This window comes from Bos taurus, chromosome 18 (assembly GCF_002263795.3).
Source record: "Bos taurus isolate L1 Dominette 01449 registration number 42190680 breed Hereford chromosome 18, ARS-UCD2.0, whole genome shotgun sequence".
Classification (NCBI taxonomy): Eukaryota; Metazoa; Chordata; class Mammalia; order Artiodactyla; family Bovidae; genus Bos; species Bos taurus.
The window spans coordinates 55,854,776-55,880,145 of record NC_037345.1 but is presented as its reverse complement, the minus strand read 5'-3'; the positions used below and the strand labels follow the sequence as shown (position 1 = coordinate 55,880,145).

Sequence of the window (25,370 nt, the reverse complement as noted above, 5' to 3'; positions counted from 1 at the left end):
CCACTCTCTGCCCTGCGCTTCATCCACCCACCCACCCCAGCTCAGGCCTCATGCCCTCCTATCTCTTCCGTGCTTCCTGCCTCCAGTTTCACTCCATTATCCATCCCCTGTACAGGCTCAGGCGGTCTCTTTCCCACCTAGAGTTGATTCTGCCTCTTCTCTTATCAGAGCCCTTTCTCAGACAGTTGGCAGTACAGCTCAAGCTGGTGTTCAAAATGCTTAATGGACTCTTGTCTACCCATCTTACTTCTCTGAACTTTAAAGCATCAAATCCATCTCTGGCTTCATTTTTTTTTTTTTTTAATTCAAGCAACATAGTGCTATGTTTCTGCACACAGACAAGTTTTCCATCCACCTGGTCGTTACACATTCATTTTTTCCCTCTGCCTGGGATACGCTTCGCCGCCTCTGCTCACTATAACCAACCTTATCCATCTTTCAAGACTAAATGCAAAATCTGTCCCATATTTGGAAAGAAATCTCTAACTTTCCAGGCGGGGATAGGTGCTTTTTCTGAGCTCTCACAGAGCCTGGGCCACCTCTACCATGATCCCTCCCTTGCTCAAAGCTCTCTTGAAGAAGTCTCTGCAGTGCTGAAACTGCTTTATATCCTGACCTGGGTTTTGCTTTCATGGGTGTTTACATGTACAATAATTTATCCAGCTGATATTTGGGATTTGTCCATTTATCACTGTATGTCAGTTACAGCTTAATTACAAAGTAAATAACCAAAAACAAGTAACAAAACATCCCCAAACCCCTGTCATCCTCAGGAAAAAATCAACACTCTTCAGCCTGGCATTGGAGAGTCTGCTTTTCTGTCTTATAGATCTAGCCATGGCAAATAGATGATCACTAAGAATGAGCTGAATGAACAAAGAGCACATCCTTTCCTGCTGTTGGTGACATTTGTGTGTGTGTGTGTGCGTGGTGGCCCACATCTCATTCTCCCTCTTTCTGCCAGGAGTCTCCCAGCTGCCCTTACAGTGAGGAGTGGTCATGCCGAACAGTTCTGGCCAACAAGGCAGAGTCTGCTGCTGGCTCTGGGAAGGCTATAGCTTTCCTTTATAAAAAGGAAGGGATGTGTGTCCACTTCTCCCTGCAGACATCACTTGTGAAGCTATAGTGTCATCTCCTGAGCACAAGGGAAGGGCCAAGAGAGGTAGAGAGAATTACAGCACTCTGCCCCAGTGCTGTGGAGACTGAGCTGTGGGCTGACAGCTGCCCTTCTTCAGACTTGGTTTGTGAGGAAACTATAACCCCTAGTGTTTTGCTATCATTACAAAACCAAGAGACTTCACATAAAAACCCAATACAGAGGTGTGGCTCCTGGAGCACTGTATCTGGGGTCCCTGACAGCGGGATAATCCCAAGTCACAGTAGCACGACCACGGGAATAACAGGAGAAAGAGCCCTAGGAAGTCACCGAACTAGACATTGCTCTGCAGGGGTAGGGGGCATGGCTCACACTGGAGGAGGCTGGAGGTAGCAGAGCTGGAGGTGGGGCCACGTGGGGGGCGGGGACTGGCCCAGCAGCAGGACGGAGAGCAGCAGCAGCAGCAGCAGGCCCAGGAGTGGCGCTGGGATCAGGAGGTGCCGGGTGACCCTGCGGGGAGGCAGCACAGTGCTTGGCGGCGCCCTGGGGGGCCCGTGGTGTCCCAGATGTCTGACCACCACCCTCCTTCTGGAGATGCTGTGGGGTGCACCTGAGCCACCGGAGGTGCAGGGGCCACAGGCAGAGCTGGCCCCAGACCAGCCTCCTGACTGGGACCAGCTCCTTCACCATGGGCACCAGGGCCTGCTGCAGCTCTGGTTCTGAGGGGCTGCTAAGGACAAAGGAAGGCAGGGCAATGGTGTTGGTCTTCTCCTTGGCCCCCAACTCCCATCCCAGGCCCCTGGGTCCCGCTACCTCTCAGGAGGGTTTCCGAGGATGTCTCCAGGGTGTGAGTCTTCTGGATGGAGGGGTAGGTCCACCTGGAAGGACAAAGGGGACAAATGGCCTCAGGTTTGTTGGACCAGGAGAGGCGCTCGAGTCAGCCCACCGGACAGAAGTGAGCACGCGGAAGGGGGCGGGACACAGTGGTGCAGTGCGAGCGCCTCCCCAGCACACGCTGCTGCGCTGGGCTCCCAGCTCTGCCAGTTTCCTGTCGCGTGTCGCCTGCACATCACCCCACCTGTCAGGCCCCACTTTCTCCATCTGCCAGACAGAAGAGATGGCAACGCCCGCCTCAAAGGGCTGAAGTGGAAAATGAATGAGAGAAATGTGGGCAAAACCTAAACTATCAGGAGGTGGGCTTAGAACAGTGTCTGGTGGACAGCACCCAGTAACCATGTGAGCTACTCAGTATTATTATTTCCATTTTCTGTCTGACTCTGGAAGTACCCAAGCCCCCTGAGGTCAAAGACTATCTCCTCCAGGAACCCAGCCCTGGCCTGCGCCTAGTGCAGCATGGACACTCCTTGGGTCCATCTTCCTGCCCCGCACCGGGCCCAGCAGGTATTTTAAGATTAAAGCCCCCAATACTCCTTACTTTGCCACCTCATCCCCCATGTGTTTCTTTTTCCCTGTGTCTTTCTGAAAGGGTGTTCCCTCTGTAGATCTCAGGCTTTCTCATGCATGCCTTTGGTCTGGGGATGATGACTATGGCAGTAACAATACAATAATAAATGAGGAGTTCCAGCAACACCCTGGTCTCAGCCACTGTCTTCACCTCTGTCACCTACTGTGCGTCTGCTCTGTGCCAGGCACTTTATGATGCGATCCTTAACCTTCATCCCCACCGTGGGAGCTGGGTAAGATCGTCGTCACACTAGCCATGAGGAAGCTGAGGTGGGCCCCAGTCTCCACAGACGGGAGTGTGGTGTGGTGGGAAAGAGGTGGGCCAGGGAGAGCATCTTGGTCAGTGTGGACCCTGAAGAGTCCCAGGTGCCCAGAATGGAAGCTGGCACACCTTCTGGCTTCTGACCTCACGTTTCCTTCCCTCCCTTCCTCTGCCTGAGCACCAGGATTGTCACCTGCCGCTCTGAGGAGCAAAGGAGCTGCTGTGTGTGGTGCCGGCAGGGCAGCTATGACAGATGCGGTGCCCCAGGAGTTCTGGGCTGGCCGGGGAAGGTCTGGCTCTTCCGGAGTGTGGGCGTACATACGTGTGCATTTCCGCAATCCGGGGGTGTAGCCACGTATGTGGCGTAGAGGCTGTGGCCCCGTGTGCAGTGTGTGTGTGGGGGTCCCCTGGGAACATTCTGGCTGCCCACTGGCCTGAAGCCTCCCACTACAGCACCGTCTGCTCTCATTAGCTACAGCGAGGGCGTTGTTAACTCTTGGCCAAACGATTTTTCTGTCTGCTTGGGGGTGTGGGCAGGGGCTGGGGAGGAGCTGTGACTACAGAAGCCTCATCTGAGGGCCTGGTGCTGGGGACTGCCTACCATGACCTGGATCTCTGCTCCGTCCTCTTCCTCTCTTCTGGGCAACCTGGGGCGACAACAAAGTCACTGCAAGCATCCGTCTCCCCTGCCTGGCTCCCATTCACCAGCTGTGTGGCAGGACCTTTAAAGCAGGGGGTCTTCACGTACATGGACCTGGAGGGTGCCCTGGAGCCCCGCGAGCAGACTGTTGCGTGTAGGTTAGCATCTATATTTTTTCACCAAATTCCCCAGAGAGTCTGTGTGTGACCCCTAAAGGGTCAGGGGCCCCTCCACCTTATTGGCTTTCTCAGCTGCTCCTTTCCCAGCAGGTCCCCCAGGTGATCAGAGGCTTCTGGGTCTCAGACATCTCTGAGACCCTGCCTCCTGCCCCAGCTTCCTGCCTGGTGGGTTGGGCCATGCTCAGGGAGTCTGGGTCTCACTGCAACTGGGACTCCAGCTGAGGCTTCCCTGACTCCAGAACTCAACTCTGTGGATCCCACCCCCATCCCAAGTCATTTCTCTTAGGTATGGAAACCCCAGCCTCTGTGCCCCCCGTGGTCACAGCTGCCTGAGCCCCTGAAACAGGCACCTCTCTGGGGACTCAAGACACAAGCTGCCCAGCCCCAACGTCCCTTGGAAGCCGAGACGTCTGCACCACCCATCACCACCTTTACTGGGGACCGGGGACCCGGCGATCCAGCCTTAGCCACTAGTTTCAGACCCCACACCCTCAGGATACAGCTGTTTCCTCAACTCCGATTCAGTAAGGCACCCAGGCTCATTGGCCCCTAGCCTCTGGTCCAGTCAGATAACCAGCTGTCTGATCCCCTGGGATTTCTACGTGGGGTGGGGGGGGCCCGGCCCCTCTCAGTATCTGAGCCCTGGGCCACAGGACTCATCACTTCCCTCACACCCGGCTTCCCACTTTGTGGGCCATACTGCCCTCCCCCGCCCCAGGGAGACTGGGATGCCCAGCCTCTGCACCAGCCCTGGTCCCCGCTGCTGCTCAGCGCTGTCTTCTTTCCATTTCCTGGTGACGCAGGGGGAGGTTACAGCGCCGGGGGCCGCCATCCCGCCCAATCTCAGCTTTCCCAGACAAGTCCAATTAGAGGCCGTGGCAGGCAGCCTCATTAGCTGTCACAGCCAGGAGCCTGAAAGAGGGGAGGAGGGAGAGAGAGGCCCTGCAGGGAGGCAGAGGCCCCGTGGAGGAGGGTGGGCCCAGACATCCGGTGCTTTCCCTATCTTTGGAAGCAGCACATAAGCCTCGTAATAGTCGATTAACAGTCACAGGGCACGGGCTTGCCCCATCCCATCAGAGTAACTAAGCGGAGATCTGAACCCAGGCTGTGTGATCACACAGACCCCAGGGTCTCCCAGCTGTCTGAGCGCTCTGCTGGGGCACAATCTGGGTCTCATTTGCCCCAGGGCTCCTTGGGAGCCTTGGAGAAGTGTGTTCAGTCACAGTGACTGAGTGACTGAGCTGTCCCATCCGCCTGATGACTGTCTTCTTGCCTACGGGTCTCCTACATGAATATCACTCCCAGAGGACCCCACGCAGGGCTTCCTTCAAGTCTTCCCCTCAGGCGGGGTCAGGGGCTAGATGTCCTCCTGAACTACCAGGGTCTGGGGGTAAGGCTGGTCTGATTCATTTTGGTCCGCGGGCCCAGGGTCGCCTCTGTGGGAGTGAGGCGCCCAGAGGTCACGCCTCTGTGTAAGCCTCCCTTGGGGCTCTTCCAGGCCTGTACTCCAGCCATCTCAGAGTCACCCCGGGGCAGAGGGATGGCTCAGGGAAGACCAATCTCCTTACCTTGTCGATGGCTCCTCCCTTCCTTCCTGAGGGTGCGCTGACTCTTCCTGCAAGTTTCTCTGTGGGAAAGAAAAGCTTAGGTATCCTGGGCTTCCCCACCTACTTCTAAAACCTGCCCTTCTCCTGGGCTCCTCCTCGAGGGTGGCTCTACCTTCCCTCCAGGGGCAGAAGCCTGAAACTGGACCAGTTTTCCTTTGGGACCAGGAATTCAGGTCCTCCTGAACTTTTCACACTCACAAGCCTCTCTCACTCGTCTGGGCCCCAAAGAGGCTCAGCATTTCCCTTCCAACCCCCGTCTCCTCTGAGGTCCCCAGTTGTGGGCATCCACGTCCCTCTCTGTTTTCTCTGGAGACATCCAGCCTTGCCTGTGGCCTCAACCACCAACTAGACACCTTTCTAAATGCATCACTGAGCTCCACCCTTGTGCACCCACTGCCTCCGGGGCAGCATCCCTCATCCCTCAGGGTGCTCCCCTTAGGGGGTCACAAGGTAGGTTCAGTGTCTTTCTGTCTACCCCCTTTTCCAGAACCCAGAGCCCTCAGCCCCCTGTTGGTGAGTTGGCAGCTCTGTCTCCCCTGCCTAATTCTCGCTGCCTGTCCCTTTTTCTCCATCCCAGGGCCCTGGTCTGGCTCCAGCTTCATCCTCTAACTCTGGACCACTACCCCAGCCTCCTCCCTGGCCTCCCAGCCTCCCATGTGGCCCCAGAGGGATCTTTCTGTGCAGTACATCCAGAGCTGACTGCCCCTCCCCAGGCACAGCCTCTCAGCCTCACTGGCAGGGGATTCCTTTCATGATCTGGCCTTACCTCATCTCTGGCTAGTCGCCCCCAACTGCCCTCTACCTTCCAAACGTGTTACGTGGTTTCACGCTCCCATGTCCTCTCTGCATACTGTTCCCACTGCCTGAAAGACCTCTCCTTTCTCACACCACTTAACTTCTCTCTTTTTTTTCTTCAATATAAACTCAAGTGTCAGTTTCCCTGTGGTATCTCCTACTCCACACAGGCACTCCCTTCTCTGGGCTTCCGCAGGGCCCACCCCCGACCCCCTCGCACACAGATCATCCTGCACTGAGATGGCCCATTTTCACGATCTATCAGGTCCTGAGCCCCAAGGGGTCCCCAGGACCCAGTGCAGGCAGTACCCAGAGGCCTGGCTCAGTCTTCCCCTCCAGGAGGCACCTGAGCGCTCTCAGCAGCAGTTCTAAGGTGCACCCGTGGGCTTCCCTGGCAGCTCAGCAGGAAAGACTCTGCCTGTCATTGCAGGAGACATGGGTTTGATCCCTGATCCAGGAAGATCCCACATATGGAGGAGCAACTAAACCCGTGTGCCGCAACCACTAAGCCTGTGCTCCAGAGCCTTCTTGCTTTGGAGCCCATGCTCCACGACAAGAGGCCACTGCAATGGAAGCCCACGCACAGCAACTAGGGAGCAGCCCCCGCTGGCCTCAACTAGAGAAAAGCCCTCGCGGCAATGAAGCCCAGCACAGCCAAAATTAAATATAATTTTTAAAATGTATGCTTCCCCTGAGGGATGCAGCTGTGGCCCCCACAAGCTGTGTGATCTCTCTCTGAGCCTCAGTTTCCCAAGAATAACAGGGTGAGGGATGAGGGCGCCTACAGCCCTCAGAGACAGTGGGAGAGGGCAGCGAGGAATCCAACAGAAGATTCTCTCAGCTCAGGGAAAAAGTGAACAGAGAAACTTTCTCTTTCAAGGGTGGTGAGCAGCTAGGAAGCAGTATGATTTTCAAGACAATAAAGCATTGTTTACAGAACTTTTAGCAATATTTTCTTAAAAAAAAAAATCCTCCTGTCACTAACAGATTACAAATCTCACTTTTCAACTGTGAACACTGAAGATGAGCTGTCTTCATTGTTTCAAATGAGGTCTGAAATATTGTTCAGGTAAATACAGAAGTCATAAAATGATGGCTATTGTTGGATTCTGGATTACAGAGTGGGCTTGTTAAGTTTTTTCTTAAAAGTGACTTGTATTCAAAAGGTAAATGCTTAAAGTACCTACATGGTATCAGGAAGAACAGTTCACTTCCTCCCTTCCCACCTTGTAACATTTTAAATAAGGTGATTCCGAGACAGTGTTTTTGAAACCACCACCACCCCCATGAAATTTGCATGTTTGGTTGGCTCACTTCCACATCAGCAGGCCAGTCCCTGGAGGGCAGGGGTGGTGTCCTGTCTGGCCAGGGGCTCTGAGGCCAGCACCCATCAGGCCCTCAGTCGACACCTGCCTATGGGATGGGGAACAGTGAAAGCGTCCTGGGCCCTGCTCCCAGCCCCTGGACCTGGCGGTCTCAGGGCACTCCCGTGCTCACCTGCCCCCCAGGAGGGGTTTCAGGAGGAAGCCCCTCCTCCCCATCCATCTCGCTGACCACCTCCTCCCACGGCCACACTCCACACAGCGGGCTGGAGAGATCGACGGCTCTCTCCTCTTGTTTCTGAGGCCAGGGAGAGGCCAGTGACGGCAGAGGTCAGGGGTGGCATGGAGATGGGCTGAGGCACGAGGATGGGGGCGGGGGGAGTGATATGAGGGTGGCTGGGGGTCAGCAAGGCAGCACCGGGAAGGGTTTGGTGCCCCGACCAAGGACTGGGGTAGGGATGAGGTTAAGAACCAAGGTGGTCCTGGGAGAAACGGGGTGGGCTGAGAGTCAGGGCGGGGTCAGAGTTGCCGCTGGTGGTGGCTTAGGGTGTTCTGGGGGTGTCAGGCCCACCTGCTGAATGGCCTGGAGCTCCACACCCAGCGACGGCGGCAGCAGGTTGGTGCAGTCCACTCTCCTCACCTGGGCCCCTTCGGATAGCCTGGCCACACAGTCAGGAGAGGGAAGGCTGCCTCCATGCCCAACCACCTGTCAGCCAGCCTATGAGGCTACTGCCCTGCCCACCTTGGGGCTGGAGGCCACGGTGGGGGCTCCCTGTCCTTGGGCTCCCCTCCTGCTTCCTCCTCCCCCGTCGTTCTACTCACTCATCCAGCCCCTCCTGGGTCTGACTCAGCTGCTCCTCCAAGTGGGAGATTTCCAGCCTCAGTTCCTACAAAGGAAGGAGTAAAGGATCCCTGGCTCTGCCTTTTCCCCAGCCCCACGACTGGGCTCCTCTTCCAAGGCCAGGTCCACTCCTTTGACTTCTTTGGGATCCTCCATACACATACAGACAAGGAGAGAAGGGGAAGAAACAGTAGCAGAAACTTAGGAAGCCAAAGAGAGGTAAAGAGCAACAGGAACCCGGAATCTAACCTATCAGTCAGGAAAACTAAGAAAAGGAGAGCAGGGATGGAAACACATGGGAAAACGAGAGACACAGAAAGGGGTGTCTACACCCCTATCACACACAGATGGGGTGCAAGAGACTCTGAAGATAAGGGACAGAGAGAGGAGTCACCCCAGGAGACGGAGGAACTGACCCAGAGAGAGGCAGAGACTGAAACCAGCCAGGCAGAGGTGTAGAAACAGGGGCAGGGGAGATGCTGTGAGAAATCACCCACAGAGAATGGGAGATGGAGATACAGAGAGAGAGAGAAAGGACAGAGGAAAAGTGAACATGCAGAGAGAGGGGGAGAGGGAGAGAGACGCACACAGTCAAACAGCAGTGATGGTAGAAACAAGAGGTGGAGACTCAGAAAAAGATCATCAGACACAGGAGGCAGGACACCCCAGAGATGGCAAGAGAGAAGCACGGCCTGTGGCCGGGCCAGGGGGTTACCTGGGTTGTGGCTCTGTACTCCTCCAAGGTCTTGGTCAGGCTCTCCGCGTGGCGAGTGCGCTGGGAAAGCCCAAAGCTGACTGAGGCTGGGCTCAACCCACCAAAGACCCTGAGGTCAGGTCCGGGGGAAGGGGGTTCGGATGGATGGGATGGGATTGGGGGCAGAGCGAGACCTGAAGAGAGCATCAGCTTCCCTGGAAACCCTCTGACCTCTCTGGGCTGAGTTTCCAAGCATTAGAGTCTAGTATGCGTGCATGGCTAAGTCACTTCAGTCACGTGGACCGTACCCCGCCAGGCTCCTCTGTCCACGGGATTCTCCAGGCAAGAATACTGGAGTGGGTTGCCATGGTCTCCTCTACAGGATCTTCTCAACCCAGGGATTGAACCCGTGTCTCTTATGTTTCCTATACTGGCAGGCGGGATCTTTACCACTAGTGCCACCTGGGAAGCCCCAGAGCCAAGGAGAACTTTCCTTTGTAGACTTGAGGCAGGAGACACATCAAAGGCACATTTCCCTCCAGCCCACTCACCTCGGAGAGGATGGCGTCTCGCTGGCAAATGAGGTGTTCACATTCATAGAGCTGCCGCTGCCAAGGAAGGAGCCCGTCCATGTGTCTGGCCTGCCCTCCCTGGCCTATCCCGCTCTCTGGAGCTCCTCTCCTCAACCTCCCTTCATGTCTCTGGACATCAGCTACACTGAGAGGGCCTTCAGTGAGCTGCCCACTGGCCCTGGGGACCTCAGGGCTTGAGTCAAGTCCCTGATCTCACCAGACCACAGGGGCTGAAACTGGTGAGGGTAAAAACGGGCCTTGGGGAGGTAGGAAATCGTCAAGGCACTAGGGAGGGGTGGCACCTTCAAAATGTCCTTCTCCGAGGCCAGCTCCTCACTCCTCCTCTTCACTCCATCCCGCTCGGCCAGGAGCTTCCCATTCTGGAAGAAGGGACCCTGGTCACGATCACTTCAGCAAATGGCCATGTTAATATTCAGAGAAGACATGTGCTGAGCACATGATGTGCATCAGGCCTCATGCTTGGCACTCTTTCTTTTTTCTGAGCCTTTTAGATGCGGCTTTAATTATCCTTCAATGGCAGCCTTCCTAAGACTTTTTTTTCACTTTTTATTTTTATCAGGGTATAGCCGATTAACAATGTTGGGACAGTTTCAGGTGAACAGTGAAGGTGAACAGCCATATACATGCATCCATTCTCTCCCAAACTCCACTCCCATTCAGGCTGCCACATAACATTGAGCAGAGTCCCATGTGCTATATAGTAGATCCTTGTTGGTTATCCATTTTAAATATAGCAGTGTGTACATGCCCATCCCAAACTCCCTAACTATCTCTTCCTCTATCCATCCCCCTATTCCCTGTGCTCTGCTGCTGCTGCTGCTAAGTCGCTTCAGTCGTGTCTGACTCTGTGCGACCCCATAGACGGCAGCCAACCAGGCTTCCCCGTTCCTGGGATTCTCCAGGCAAGAACACTGGAGTGGGTTGCCATTTCCTTCTCCAATGCATGAAAGTGAAAAGTGAAAGGGAAGTTGCTCAGTCGTGTCCGACTCCTACCCACCCCATGGACTGCAGCCCACCAGGCTCCTCTGTCCATGGGATTTTCCAGGCAAGAGTACTGGAGTGGGGTGCCATTGCCTTCTCCGATTCCCTGTGCTCAGCTCTTCCTAATGTTTCAGCCCATTTAATCCCTCCAACAATCCTATAGGATCTCAGCTCTGATTTGCAGATGAAAAAATAAAAACAGCTGCAAAAATGGAGCTATGATGGGATGCATGTGAGGATTAAATGAACTAATAATTACTGCTAACATTTACGGAGCACCTTGCCAGTGCTAACTTACTTCTGTGCCCTCTTTTAAGGATAAAGATGGGAGTTCCCTGGTGGTCTAGTGGTTAGGATTCGGCGCTTCCACTACGGTGGCCTGGGTTCAGTCCCTGGTACAGAAACTGAGATCCTGCAAACTGTGAGGTGTGGCCAAAATAGATAAAATGAAGACAAAAATAACTGGCTCACAGAAAGACTGAGCAACTTTGCCCAGGTTATATACATGGGAATTCATGCAAATACACGTTTAATATATGTTAATGAACACAAACACATTTAGAACAATGCCTAGCATATACCAAAATTTGGTGTTATATTAAAAAGACATTTCTAAAACTTTGTATTATGAATTTTTAACCCACAAAAGTAAAACTAATGAAGTGGTGAACCCAGAAATTCCCCAGTGGTCCAGTGGTTAAGACTGTACTTTCACTGCAAAGGCCTGGGGTTCAATCCCTGGTTAGGGAACTAAGATGCCACAAGCTGCTCGACTCTGCCAAAAAAAAATTATGAACTCCCATTATCTGTCACCCAATTTCAGTAATTAGATACATTTTCCCTGTTTGTTTCTTCTCTATGCGCCAAGAGTTTGCTTTGTTTAACCAGATTATTTTAAAGCAAACCCCAGGCTTATTATTTCACCTATAACTACTCCAGCATTTCTATTTGCTACTTGAAGACTTTTCCTTTAGTAAGACCACAACGCAAGGATCACTCTCAACAAAGTTAAGAATAATTCCTTTGTATCATCGCACACCTAGTGCTCTTTTTTGGTTTTGGTTGTCTCACAAATGTTTTCTTCACATTTAGTTTGTTTGAATGAGGATCCAGACAAGGTCCACCATGGCTTTTGGTTGAAATGTCTCGTTTCACCCGGCAGTGATTCCCCCACCTTCCCAATCCGGGCACTTCTCCAGGCCCTTCATTTGTGGAAGAAACCAGGTTATTTTCCCTGTAGAATTGCTTTACTGTCTTCTTGTTTCCTGTGCAGGACCGTCTCCATGTTCCTCCTGCCTCATTATTCCCTATAAACTGATGGATAGATCCAGGGCCTTGTTCAGATTTTTGTTCAATATTTTGGCAGGAAGATTTCTTGGGCGCTACTCTCCTATCTGTGTCAGTCAAAGCTATGGTTTTTCTAGTAGTCATATATGGATGTGAGAGCTGGACCATAAAGAAGGCTGAGTGTTGAAGAATCGATGCTTTTGAGTTGCAGTGCTGGAGATCTCGAGAATCCCTTAGACTGCAAGGAGACCAAAACAGTCAATTCTGAAGGAAATCAACCCTGAATGTTAATTGGAAGGAATGGTGCTGAAGCTGAACTTCCAATAATTTGGCCACTTGATGCAAAGAGCCCACTCACTAGAAAAAACCCCGATGCTTGGAAAGATTGAAGGCAAAATGAGAAGCAGGGGCAGAGGACAAGATGGTTGGATAGCATCACCGACTCAATGCATGTGAATCTGAACGAAGTCTGGGAAATAGCGGAGGACAGAGGAGCCTGGTGTGATGCAGTACTGTGGTCACAAAGAGCCAGGCATGACTCAGCAATTGAACAACGATGTTCAACATGGTCGAGCAACAATGGCACAATGTAACAATGCCCACAACTATGGCACATCTGCATCAGAAGAATGTAAAGTCTGGCTGTCCCAACTATTCATGTTTACACTGTCACCATCCCCAGTTCTACAGAAGAAATTAAGGAGTGTAGGGGCTAAGAAACTTGACCAAGTTCACATGGAGAATAAGGTCAAATTCAAGTCTGATTCCAAATCCTGCACTTTTAGCTCTCACTCTCCTCTGGAGCTTGGGTGAGAATGGGGAACCAGCTTCACCCCTCATCTCAAGTTGCTCATCACTGGAGGTGGAGACTGACACAGAAGCATATGATAATAATGCCTGAGGTAGACTCTGAGGAGGCCTAGGACCTGGACCCTGTGGGAGCCCACAGCCTCCTTGCAAAAACCCTCTGGGAGCTTTTCAAGGAGGTTGTGCTGAGGCTGAGTCCTCAAGGGAGAGGGAGGGCAGTTATCTGGGAAAATAAGGGGGCCAACAGAGGGCAGCTCACACCAGCCAAAAATGGGACCTGATAAAATGGACCAAGTTGTAGCCTAGAGCTTTCCAGGCACCAAAAACCTAGCAAGCTGCACTGAGTTGTTTTTTTTTTCAGCACTTCTTTTCCTGGCTGTAGTGGGTCTTCATTGCTGCATGCCGGCTCTCTCTAGCTGTGGCGTGTGGGTTTCTCACTGCAGTGGCTTCTCTTGCTGTGGAGCACAGGCTCTAGGTGTGGGGGTTTCAGTGGTTGCAGTACATGGGCTTGGCAGTTGCAGCTTGCAGGCTCTCTAGTGTGGGCTCAGTCATTGTGCTGCAGGGGCTTAGGTGCCCGGAGACATGTGCAATCTCCCCAGACCAGGAATCGAACCACTGTCTTCTGCATTTCAAGGTGGACTCTTGACCACTGGACCACGGGGGAAGCCCTGCACTGAGTTTCTATATGGGGAAAGCATTTCAAAGCACAGAGGCAGTCAACTTTCCTTGGCCACACCTCTCCTCCTGGTGCCCCCGGGGAAATCAAGGCCAGCTCCTCCCTCACTCCAACCCAGCTCAGCTCCAAGTCTTCCATCAGCTGCCCTCACTCCCTGTGTCTCAGCGGGCCTGGGCTGCCAGGTGAAGGGCGGAGGAAGGACGGAGTCAGGAATGCTGTGTCAACATCTGTCCACCTGGCTGGGATTTGCAGGCTGGATCCTGGGCCGCTCGGCAGGGAACCTGGTTACTCAGCCGCTCTGGCTTCTTCTGCAGTAACCTGAGCCCCGCCCGCTCTGTGGGGTCTGTAGGAAAGCTGAGTGTCTGAGTGTCCCTTACTCCAGCATTATTCTGCGGTAACTTGAGAACTCCATCTATAGATGCCCTGTAGGCAGCTGCTGAGAGGGGAAAGGTAGGGGGAGGGAACCAAGAATAGCTGATTTATCGAGCGCCTAGGATGTCCCAGGCGCTGCTCAGAGCACTTCACCTGGCAGCAGGCCTTCTGGGCTGGAAGGAGAGACCACCGCTGACTGCCATTTGCCCTGCTTTCCTGGGGGGTCCACTCTCCACGGGAGTCGGGGAGAGGGGGTCCCAGCCCCAGGCTTAGAGGTGAATCAAGATGAAAATCTTAGCAGATTCCGGACACCCGGAATCTGGTTGGTCAGCTAACCCAGAGGCCATTCTCACCGCCTCTTACTCGCTTGCCTCCCACTGCAGAGGCCCAGCCTCTCTTGTCACGTGATCCACTGAGATGTAAGAGAAGTTTGTCGCTGCAGGGGTTGAGTTGGGGTGCTCTGGGAAAAATTTTTCCTTCTGATGAAGAGAGAGAGAGCCACGAGAGGAGCATTTGTCCCTCTTTGTCCTGCTTTGAGTGAGAACATGACATCTGGAGCTGTTGCAGCCATCTGGGATCCTAAGGCCACAGGCAGACAAACAAGCCAAAAAGCTGCCAGACTAGCCCAGAACCTTCAAAACCTCTTGTCAGTTAATGTTCTTCATATTGAAGCTGCCGCGTCTTCGGCATTTTCTTCCCTGGAGCTGAAAGTAGTCCAGACCTGTCAGTGGCTGTGTTACCCATGCCAGGGAGTGGTTTGGCTACAATCATTTGAAGTCTTCTTGGCCAATGAGATATAAGAAGGAGATCCCATCATGGGGCTTCAGGGAAAGTTCCTTCTTGTTCTTTTTTTTTTTTTTTTAATTTTCAAGTTTTTTGTGGGATCTTAGTTCCTCGACCAGGGATTGAAACCATGTCCCCTGAATAGTGCATAGTCTTAACCACTGGACTGCCAGGGAAGTCTCTCTCCTTATTCTTAAAAAGAAATGTTCTGGAAAGAACAGTCACATCCTGCCTGCAGCCCATGCTTCACACCATGGTAGCTGTTCTGCAGCAAGATTCTCACTGCCCTAAACAGAGAGAATTTTCATGAAAGAGCCAGGGAACAGTAGTGGAATACTTTTTGGTTTGAATGTAAAAGCCATAATACAGACATAGGACAAAGAGATTTTGGAAAACTAATGAACAGATACCAGACGGAATGAGTATTACTGCTTGGACTGGGCAGAGATTCTCAGGGCTGGGGAGGAGTTCAGGAGAGTCAAGGAAGAGAAAAACAGAGTGCAAATGCCTCCAGGCCAGCCCCAAGCAACCGGTTAGAGGGCTGGAGAGGAGGATGGATATAGTTGAACCACGGAACCTCTGGGATATCATCTGGAGGTTGTTTCCTAGCTCAGTCTGTGAACCAGAAACATATGTGAGTAAGAAAATAGAGGTGGTGGTGTGAGGAGTTAAAAGCCTAGAAGGCCCAGTGAGGCCCCTGTAGCCACAAAGTCACAGGAAAGCAGTTAGATCTCCTCTGTGCCCCTACAGGGTGTGGAGAACCCCCAATGGTATTCCTGGGTCGTGGGGTCCAAACGAGGGCCACCACCATCACATGCAGTGAGGACGGTACCCAGAGACCAGAAGGCAATGTCAGCCTCCCAGTGGATGCCAGCACGCAGTGGTGACTAAGGCTGAGGACCAGATGGGACAAAGAGCATCAATCTTGTGACCAGCAGAGAGAACAGACATTGAGTGAGGAGCACTGAGACGCTGCGTGGGTTTCCAGCAGCTTAGATGCCACCTTGTGTATGGGGTTTATTTCCCCCTAAAAGGACTAAGTGGACCGCGAATTAACTAAGATAATGTTTTCTGTCTCGGATAGAATGAGGCTTGAATCTGACCTGAGGCTAGACTGGGCCTGTTCATGTTATGTGCGAGGTTCCGGGATAACAGAGGCCATTTAATTCCCACAACAATCCTAATGAACAGATACCCTTCTCTCCTGTTCTTACAGAATAAATCTGTGGCTCGGGAAGGGGAGGTCACCCGCCTGCAGGCTGTCTGTTGTGCAGGGATGGACTTTGAATCAGGGCTGACTGTAAGGCCTGTTTTCTTACCATCATAAAAAAATACTAATACATGAACAGTAACAGCTAGCTTCTAGGGAGCTCTTCCCATGTGTCCTGCCTTGTGCCTCGAGCTGTAATCATCCCCTTGTTTAAATTTCACACAATCCAACCAGGGAGAGTCCGATATTTTGCCCTTTATCACAGATGAGGACACCGAGGCAGACAGAGAGGCGGACTGGCCCAGGCTGATGTCAGCAGCCTCACCAAAACCAGGAGTCAGCCAGGCGCCCCACACTCTTCTCAGCTGTAGCAGCCCTTTCATGCAGCCACATGACCTTCAGGGACATTCACATGTTACTGTGATTCTGGGGTCTCCTTCACCAGACTGAAGGGTGTTTGGGGAGGCAGTAGGCAGGAAGATCCTGAGGACTGGGGAAGGGGTGGGAGGGGGTGCTGGGCCTCAGCTCACCTCTTCCTGCAGAGTCTCCATCTCGGCCACCAAACGCTGCTGCTCCTTTTCCTGACCAAGCCCAAAGAGAGAACAAAGGCTTCTTTTGGGGCTCCTCTGCCCCTACGCTGCCCTTCTCCCACCCCTGGGAACATGACTCAGGTTGGGTCATGGAGGAGCAGGGCTGGGGGAACGGGTCTGAGGAGGCCTGCTGGCTCCTGCTGTCCCCTTTTGTCATGAGAGGGATGGCAAGCATCCTACTCAAAGTCTGGGGTGAGCAGGAAAGGGATTGAGGGAGACCTGGGTGACCTTTGCCCTTTCCCATTCTGTAGTCAAGCTCTGTTGCTCAGACTCCAAGAAAGTGGGAAGAAGAGAACAACTTTGTACCCCTTGCCCAAAACCCACCGTGTGCCGGGCCTGGGCCAGAAGGCTGCGGTTCTGTTCCTCCAGGCTCTTGGCCAGAGTCTTCAGGTCCTCCAGCTCCTCATCCACGCCCCTGGCCAACTGCAGAGCCTGCTGGGTACTGGTTGGGGTGGGGAGGTAGGCCACAGGAGAGAGAGGAAGATCCTGTGGTCACAGGTAGAGGTCACAGAAGTAGATCCCCTCAGAGCAACAGAGAAATCTCAGAGACTCAGAGGGGTGGGTACAGAGACCTACAGAGAGGGGCACAGAGACCCAGCGAGAAATGAAGGAAAGAGACAGAGTGGGCGACAGAGACCCAGTTTCTACTCAAACACCAAGAAAGTGGGAGGGAACCTGGGCCTGTGGGCAGGTAGGACGTGGAGGGTGCAGGACGGTGGACGTGGGGCCTGGCCTACCTGCGGAGCTGCTTGCGCAGGGCTGATATCTCCTCCCCGAGGCGTGCGGACCCCTCCTCGGCTGTCTCCACACTACGTTGCAGTTTGGCATTCTCCCCAGCCAGCCGGCGGTTGCTGAGCTCCAAGTCCTCCAGGCTGCTCAGCAGGTCGGCAGTGGCAGGCCTGGGGGCAGGGAAGGGGCAGGGTCACTGTCTGCAGCCCTGGCCTCCGTTCCCCAGGTTGGGTAGGTGCCGGTGGCAGGGAAATTGGCTCCTCCAGACAAACAGGAGACAGCCCTGTTCTCCCTGAGCTATTAGCCCAGCCTGCTTCCCTCACCCACTCCCCGGAGGACCCTAGGCCCTAGGCCAGGCCCTGGGCCCTAGGCCGCTGGAGGGCATGGGCAGGGGGAGGGCAGGGAGGGACTGAGGATAGGTACAACTCAGGTCTGGGGTCTTCGCCTCCGAAGCTCTCCAGATTGGCCGGATCCTCAACTTCTGGGCATCCTAGAGGGAGACAGAGGGTGGTGGGCTCCCAGGTGATCCGAGATGTTAGCAACCCCCGGACTCCAGCCTTGGTCCTCCTTTGGCTTCCACCCTTGCGTTCACTCTAGGTGATCCCACCTGCTCCTGGGGCTGCACTCATACCACCATCCAGAAAGCCTCTTGTTCATGGGCACCTTGAGCTCAGGCTAGATTTCCCCATGGGGCCCAACCACCCTACATTCATCACGCCAGACCCTGGGCAGCATTCCAGCTGCCCTGAACCTTGTCTCTCCTCTCAGTTCCCCCACTTACTCACCCAGCCCCTGGGCCGTCCTGGCTCCCTCCCTCCTCTTGCCTCGGGCCTCTCACCTTCTCCCCCTGGACCCTCACCACAGCCTCCACCCTGGCCTCCAGCCTCTCCCTCCTGTCCTTTCCCCATTCAGCCCCAAAGGGGTCTTTCCTCCCCCAGAGTTAACATCTTCTCTCCTTCGCACAACCCTCCCCTGACTGCCCCCAAGCCACGTTGGAGGAGGTTCAAGAGCATGTTAAGAAAGCTCTATTTTTTGGTTTTTGTTTTTATAAGGCTGGAGAAATGTAACACCAGTAACACCAGCACTTTTTTATGGAGCACCTCCTGTGTTGAAGGCTTTGGGGCAGAATGGTGAGCAAATCAACTGACAAAACAAGAGGGCAGGTAATGAGTCATAATCATATTTCTACAGGGAAGGGATGCAGATCTGTGCTGAGGATGCTGGAGAGAAAGGGACCTTCACTTGCAGCATCCCAGGCTTTCCCCACCAGGGCTTCCCTACCCCGAGTGAAGGATGAGGGAAGACGTGGAAAGTTCAGGCTGAGGAAACAGCCTGAGCCCAGGCCAGGCGGGAGATGGGGACAAGACCAAAGGGACAGAGGGTGCAGAAACTAGAGTGCAGGGAGGGGTGATGATGGTAAGAGGTGGGAGGGACCTCCGTGGCAGGACTGGTGTCAGGAGGAGGAGTTGAAAACAACCGATGAGGGAAAAAAAAGCAAACACCAGAGCTCAGGGCACGTGGGGAGGCAGTCATGGAGGTGCCTAGAAAGCTAGGTTAGAACAAATGTCTCTGGGGTCCGGCCCTATCCCCTGCTCTGGCCCCATGGGAAGTACCCCCCACTGTCTGACCCTGGGCCTGCCTGCTTCATTCTATATATAGTGATCTCACCAGATGGCAGTTGCTGGGAGGTCAGGGCTCCCTCGAAGGCTGTCTCCTCTTCCAGCTCTAATCCCCTGTATCAAAGGGATGAGGCTTAGGGCCCCTGCAGCCACCTCCCCCAATCCTGACCAGCCTCCGACAGGGGGTTGCGGGTGATGGGAGGAGGGGCCAGGTCAGGTGAGAGCAAGCACCGTGGGGAGGAAGGTGAGGCCAGATGGCAAGCGCCTGGGGCCAGATGGAAAAGCAGGAGGGGCAAAGACTGCCCCTGGAGGAGGGTTGGGGAGGGGCCTCTGTCAGCCCCTCAACATCCCCCTTCTCCTCTCTCCAGCCCCTTTCATTTCTGTCCTCAGACCCTCCCCTCACCCCAACCTCATCTCTATTCTCCTCTCTTCTCAGCCTCCTTCCAACCACAGCAGGTCCCTCTGCCCAAAGCGTGCTGGCTGCAGTAAGCAGGTATGAGCTTAGGTCTTAGGAAAGGTTTTCTGAGGGGGGCTGGGGTGGGGGATGGAGGTGCGGGGACCCACCCATCCAGCTGACAGGCAGTGATCCAGTCCCGCATGACCACCAGGAAGGTGTCCAAGTCCACGGTGGCCTGAGGGCCCTCCCCACTGGGGTCCAGGCTGCAGGCCAGTGTTTGGAGGCGAGCATCCTGGGGACCCCGTCCAGTCACGGCCTCCAGGTAGGCTAGTAGATGGGTCACAGCCACAGTGCCTGGGGACAGAGAGGCTGTGAGGGAGGCTGGGCCAGGAGAGGGGGAGGGGTGGGGACCACTGGCTGGGCTGGTGGCACCCCTGCACCGTGCCCTTTGGGCAACTCCCTCCTCTTCCCCGAGTCAACGTTTTCACCTGGAAACGGGGCCCAGTCATCTGCACCTCAGAGCTGGACCAAAGAGGACCAGCTGAGCCCACCAAGCCCCCAGTGGCTGCCTTTCCCCCCTTCCCCAGGCTCCAAAGCCCCGCCTTCCTCTGCTTACCCTCCTCCCCTAGGTTTCCTCCCCTCACCATCCCCTATCCATTTCCTTCCTGAAGCTTCCCAGTCACCCACATCACCCCAGCCCATCCCTCTCTCTGTGGCCCCCCAGTTCCCAGCCCCCCAGCTCTGTTCCTTATTATTCCTTGACTCTCTGACCTGTTCTCTGGGGGTCACAAGCTTCGAACGTGGAGTTGAGTATTTGCTCCTCTAAGCTGAGCAGTGTCCCCAGGCTTCTGTCCTCTGCCTGGTCCCAGAGGTACACTGAGGAGACAAGAGGGCCAGCCCATCTGTGGGGAGGGGGCCGATGAAGAACAAAGAGGGGCTCCTGCAGAGGGGAAGGAATTCATTCCAAGCTGCCTGGGCTTTGGGCTGGTGGGGGCCACAAGGTGAGGGTCTTTGAGTCACCTTCCCCATCCCCCGATTTGGGAATGTGGGCCCCCCCCATCTTTCAGGCCAGGAAGTGCCCCCGCTGTCTAATCCCTTGTGTCCAATCGGCTCAGGAGCCCACAATACTGAACAAAACCTCTTATAGCCTTTTTTCCTCTCTTCCCTGGCTTAGAGGGGGCGAGGGGCAGAGGAGGATGAAGAAGAGAGGATTCTGGGAGAAGCAGAGGGTGAAGGGGGCCCAGGAGCCAGGAACAATCCGATACTGCGCGGGCAGCCTGGATCGATCCCGCCTGCCCACAGATCTCCCGTCTCCCAGCCCGCCTCATGGCTGGGTCTCTCCTCCCCACATCCCCGAGGCTGGCTGGCGTCATCAGCACCCACGGGCTGGGGCCTGAAACAAAGGGGGATGGGACAATCCAGGCAGGGTGAATGGTGGGGGAGCGGTTCCAACCTCAGAGTTCCAGCCACAGGACTGTGGCCAAGTCTGTCTTCCTTTTGGAGCCTCAGTTTTCCCACCGGTAAAATGGGTGGATAGATTGATCCTCCCCCTCCCTGGGGCTGGGAGGGTGAGGTCTGTGTAAGTGAAGAGCACCTCCTGCTTCCCACCTCTGCACAACTGAACATCCTGGGGTCTGTCTGCTGCTGTATTCACTGTGCCCACACAAAGAAGCACTCAAAAAATGTTCCAAGATATAGAAAGAGCCTATACAGTCTCCACCCCTGGACCCACTAGATCTTTCCCAGGGCTGGAAGTGACTGCTGAAGCTCCCTGCCCTGCCCCTAATGCTGGGTATAGCAGAGTGCAGGCTGCAAGGTCTGGCAGACTCAAGCGCAACCTGGGCAAGGGACTCAGTCTCTCTGAGCCTCAGTTTCTTCCTATGGAAAATGAGTGGGTGGGTGAGTGGGGGTTACTTCCCTCCTAGAGAGGAGATAAGATATTAATAAAATCTGGAAGCTTGATAATAAAACTGAACATTTATCCAGCATTTACTAGGAGCCAAGCCTCTTCTGGGGGCTTCCCTTGTAGCTCAGTCGGTAAAGAATCTGCCTGCAGTGTAGGAGACCCGGGTTCGATCCCTGGGTTGGGAAGATCCCCTGGAGAAGGAAATGGCAACCCACTCCAGTATCCTTGCCTGGAAAATCTCATGGACAGAGGAGCCTGGTGGACTGCAGTCCATGGGGTTGCAAAGAGTCGGGCACGACTGAGCGACTAACACTAAGCCTCTTCTAAGCATTTGACATGAACCACAGCGGCTGCTATGATTAGTCCCAGTTTACAAACCAGGATGCTTAGGCACAGACAAGTGGGAAACTTGCCCAAGGTCACATGTTCAACATCTGACTGCCATTTCTCATCCCACTAACTCTTCAAGTGTTCTCTGTACTGAGCTAAAAATTCAGCCCCTTTGGGTTTGAACTTCGGCTTCTAGGGAAAGGGAGCAGGACCTACAGTTAGGGGAGACGTGGTGCCCCCCTACATTATGCAGGAGGACCCTGCGGCCCAGTGAGGTCACCCAGGACTGCCTGGCTCCAGATGTTGTGGGATCTGAGGAGCTGCATGGATCTACAGAGCAGATGCGACCCTCAGCCTCCCGGGGCCCCTCAGGAAGATGTCACTCTGCTTCTCTCCTTCCTCAGTGTCTCTACCTCTCTGTCTGTCCTGTCCTTTCTCTAGTTTTGTCTCCGACTCTTGCCATCCTCCTCCCCATCTCTTGAGGGTGGCCCTCAAGTCCCACCCATCCTGTCTCCACATCTTCCACCCCCATCTTCTTCTCGGTCTCTGTGCTGCTTCTCCCGTAACTCAGCGACTCTCCACTCTCCAAGGCTTCTCTCTCCTCACTCCACTGTTACTCTGTCTCTCTCTCTTCACCTGCTGCTTTCCTCAGTCTCCATCTCTCCTGGGTGTGTCCCTCCCCTTTCCTCTGGGAGTCTCCCAAAGCTGGCTCAGCCGGCAGCCACACGATCCTCGGTGGCCGCACACCCTCTGCTGGTGCACATGAAGTTTACACGTTCAGATGTTGGTCACTTGGTCAGCCTGCCCAGGTGTCTGCCTCCTGCCTTCACCTGGCAAGCCTCCTGAGGCCAGAGAGAAAAGACACCGGCTTTGAGGCTAGATGCTAGGAGCCTCTAAGAAAGGGGCCCTGTCTCTCTTCTAGGGTGGGAGTTTCCCTTGGGCTGTCTCACTGTTTAATAGATGAGTTTCAGAAAGGACAACCCAACATCTTCCTCCTGAAGCTACTTTCACACCCACTTGGTCTGTGTCCATCTGATCATTCAAAAGTTAGTAACTGGGTTCCAATTATACGTCAGGTATTGCTCCTGGGCAGCACGATCAGCAGGATAGCCAACGGCCACAGTGATTCTTGAGACCTGAACTGTGGTGAGAGTGAGATGAGATGCTCTATTGGTATAAAGTGGCTTCCCAGGTGGCTCAGTGGGTAAAGAATCCGCCTGTAATGCAGGGGACACAGGAGATGTGGGTTCGACTCCTGGGTCAGGAAGATCCCCTGGAGGAGGGCATGGCAACCCACTACAGTATTCTAGTCTGGAGAATCCCACGGACAGAGGAACCTGGTGGGTTACAGTCCATACGGTTGCAAAGAGTCAGACACGACTGAAGTGACTAAGCATGCACACACTCACATTAGTGTAAAGTACATGCCAGATGTTGAAGACTTAGTATTAAAAAAACAGAATAACTTCAGTACATTTTTATATTGATTGTATGCTGAAAGGACACTGTTTTAGATGTATTAGGTTAAATAATACTATTATTGCCATCTGTTTTGTCTGTTTCTTCTTTTTAATTCAATGTAGCTATTAACAAATTTAAAAGTATGTGTGTGTATATATACATATGTGGTTTGCATGTTGGCCAATGCTGCTCCAGGGGCTGGGTATACCAGAGTGAATAAAACTGAGCCTGCTCTGTGGAGCTCACGTTCTAGTCGGAGAGACAAAGTCTAAACAGACAGATGAAGAGATGTCAGTCCTCTGAAGAAAAGTAAAGAAGGAAAGGGGAGAGAGAGAGTAACAGGGGAGCTCCTTTACAGAAAGCAGAGATCTGCAAGAAGTGACGGTGAGTCTGTACGTCACTGGAGGGGGTGCTGCAGGCAGGGGGCACGCACAGAGGTTTCTATGCCTGCAGCTTGGCCTCCCCAGAACAAATAAGGTGTCCAGACAGGTGGGCACACAGCAGGTACCTCATCAAGGATTGTTCTCTGCATCCCACCCTGCCTCAAAGTGGAGGCTCAGCCACCCCAAGCCAGCTCTTCCAAGTCCCTGAATCACAACCTGGTGCCCTGCTCACCATTGCTTCCTCCCCACCCTCGCATGGGACAAACAGGGGCCCAGTCACTTACTTTTTGCGGTGGGGCCACCTGCCTGGTCCTCTGGCATGTCCATGGGCCACCCTGGCTGCTCTGCAGCTGGTGGAGAAGCTAACAGCTCCCCTCCGTCGCTGGAAGGGACCAAAAAGGGACTGGCTGCTCCCCAAGCTCCTAGAAGGACAAACAGGGAATGGCCTCCTCAACCAGCCACCCGAGGGTGGGGACCCGCCCTGCCCTCCTGTGCCCCAGGCCGTTCTGGGTTCTCAGAACCTGTTTGCCCACCCCTGCCTCGACCAGAGCAGCTTTCGCTCAGACCTGTTTTATGGATTGGAGGTGTGGGCTGGGAAAATGGGGGCCTAAGGAGTGGGTGGCAGAGATCAAAGCGGGGCTGGTGGGTGGGGGTCATTCCCTCCTGCCACCCCTCCTCCCCACAGTTTGTCAAGTTCCCCAACCCTGTCCCTCCTGCCCTATGATTCTCCCTTTCCCCTCCTTGCCTTCCCTACAGCTCGGGTCAGGTCTCAACCTCCCCTCCTGGCTCCTTGGCCCAGCCTCTTCCTCAGCCTCCTGCCTCCAGTCTCCCGCTCCAGTTCATCCTCACAAGCGCTGACCTGCCCATCCCCTGCACAGTGTTGCCCCATGGCTCCCAAGCACCCTAGGGACAGAGCCTAGACCTTGGACTTGATATTGAAGGCCCAGCTTGGCCTGATCCCATGTGCATCCGCCACCCTCAAACCCACTTGCAACCCTGAATCCTGTGCTGTTGACCAAACTGGGCTGGTTCTTCCCACCTCCAGGTCTCTGCCTGGGACATCCTTCTTGCCTGCCCTTCCTGTCTCGGCTCCCACGTCCCCTCCTCTGGAAACCGTTTCTGGGCTAGGTGATGTCCCTGGGTTCCCACAGTGCCTTGGGCTACTTACATTCTCGCCCATCAGCCTGTATTTGGAACTGTTGGCCTCCTGCTTGAGTTTGAACCCCATCTTTCTCCTGTTTCCAGCCCTCCCATGGTTCCCTAGTAACCTCAGGACTAACTACCTAGCCTTTTGGGCTGGTGTGGCACAGAGTGGTTCCTGCAACTCCTGGCTTCTTGTCATTTTTCTCTACCCTGGCCAACCTCCAGGTCCCTCACGGCTCAGGGGGACTCAGCATCTTTCCTGGTTCTCCCAGGCCGAGGGTTCCAGCTCCTCTGGGGAGCCTCCCCTGAGTCCTGGGAGCAGTTAGAGGCTCTGACATTCTGAGGGAGAAGTTTGACAGTTTTTGAAGTTTGACAGTATTTCTAGACGATTCTGACAGGATTTCAGGGGTCATCTACGAGATTTCCTGGAGGGTTCCCTTCAGTATTTCTGAGGAAGCTTGGTCAGGATTTTAAGACCTTTAACAAGACTTGGAAGGCCCTGATATTGGGGACTCTCCCTTAGGATTTGGGGGCTTGCCAGGATTTCGGGAGGGGCTCTGACACGGCTATTCTGGGAAGCCTCGCCACGGCCTGGGCGCACCTGGAGCCACGTCGCAGTGTTCCAGTCTCGGGACACAAATGAGGGCCACGAACGACAAACAAACGACAGTTGGGTCCTGAGGAGATGCGCGTGCGCTGTTCCCACCGGAAAAAGAAAGGTGCTAGGGCGCGACTGGGAGCGCACGAGGGGTCTAAGCCACGCCCCTCCCGGGCCCCTCCCCGGGACGCAGGCGCACACCGGGACAAGGAGCTCTCCTGTCGCTACGGTTACCTGCGAGGCCGCGCATGCGTAGGACTGACCGGGCGTGCCCCGACTGGTGGAGCAGGCGCATGCGTACTGGCTGAGTCGATAAAGGCGGAAGAGATTAAGGTTGCTAGAAGTGCCCAAGGCTGGGGTCTTCTCTGCGACCTTAAGCTTGGGTGAAATGGGCCCAGGCAAGGGAAACTTGGCCTGAGAGACCCTTTGTCCACCCCCACCCCCCCACTTCTTATCAGCCACTAAGTTGTGTCATTTTTGCCCTCTGTTCCGTGCCAGGCTGCCAATCCGTCACAATGATGTCCTGTCTGTCCTACCTCACTACTCCAATGCCTTTTTTTGCGGCTCCAGTCACAATGTATTAATAGGTCCCCGAAGGATTCTTT

General features: G+C 54.3%; 1 protein-coding gene across 12 annotated transcripts; it reads right to left on the bottom strand.

The window, feature by feature from the left end:
- Window positions 1-664: 664 nt before the first annotated feature.
- KASH5 (KASH domain containing 5) lies at window positions 665-25,326 on the bottom strand. 12 transcript variants are annotated; one of them, XM_024978530.2, is made up of 20 exons: window positions 25,000-25,326; window positions 23,309-23,446; window positions 19,716-19,820; window positions 19,112-19,298; window positions 18,597-18,661; window positions 17,352-17,418; window positions 16,937-17,098; window positions 16,524-16,641; window positions 16,140-16,190; window positions 9,775-9,852; window positions 9,452-9,508; window positions 8,922-8,981; window positions 8,188-8,252; window positions 7,937-8,024; window positions 7,541-7,663; window positions 5,210-5,268; window positions 3,424-3,469; window positions 1,910-1,974; window positions 1,716-1,826; window positions 665-1,606 (listed from the first exon to the last, which is right to left on the bottom strand). In XM_024978530.2, exons 1-20 carry the CDS (start codon window positions 25,058-25,060, stop codon window positions 1,465-1,467), a joined length of 1,848 nt encoding a protein of 615 aa, XP_024834298.1. In that variant the 5' UTR covers window positions 25,061-25,326; the 3' UTR covers window positions 665-1,464.
- Window positions 25,327-25,370: the final 44 nt, after the last annotated feature.

What these genes read in the sequence shown, in the direction of transcription:
- KASH5 (XM_024978530.2), bottom strand. Translation starts at nt 25,060, where the DNA reads ATGCGCCTGCTCCACCAGTCGGGGCACGCCCGGTCAGTCCTACGCATG. An exon ending in GAGACGCCATCCTCTCCGAG is followed by an intron (nt 8,982 to 9,451) that starts GTGAGTGGGCTG and finishes GGGCTTTCCCAG; the next exon opens with CGCACTCGCCACGCGGAGAG. An exon ending in GAGCAGAGATCCAGGTCATG is followed by an intron (nt 1,975 to 3,423) that starts GTAGGCAGTCCC and finishes TTGTCCTTCCAG; the next exon opens with GTGGACCTACCCCTCCATCC.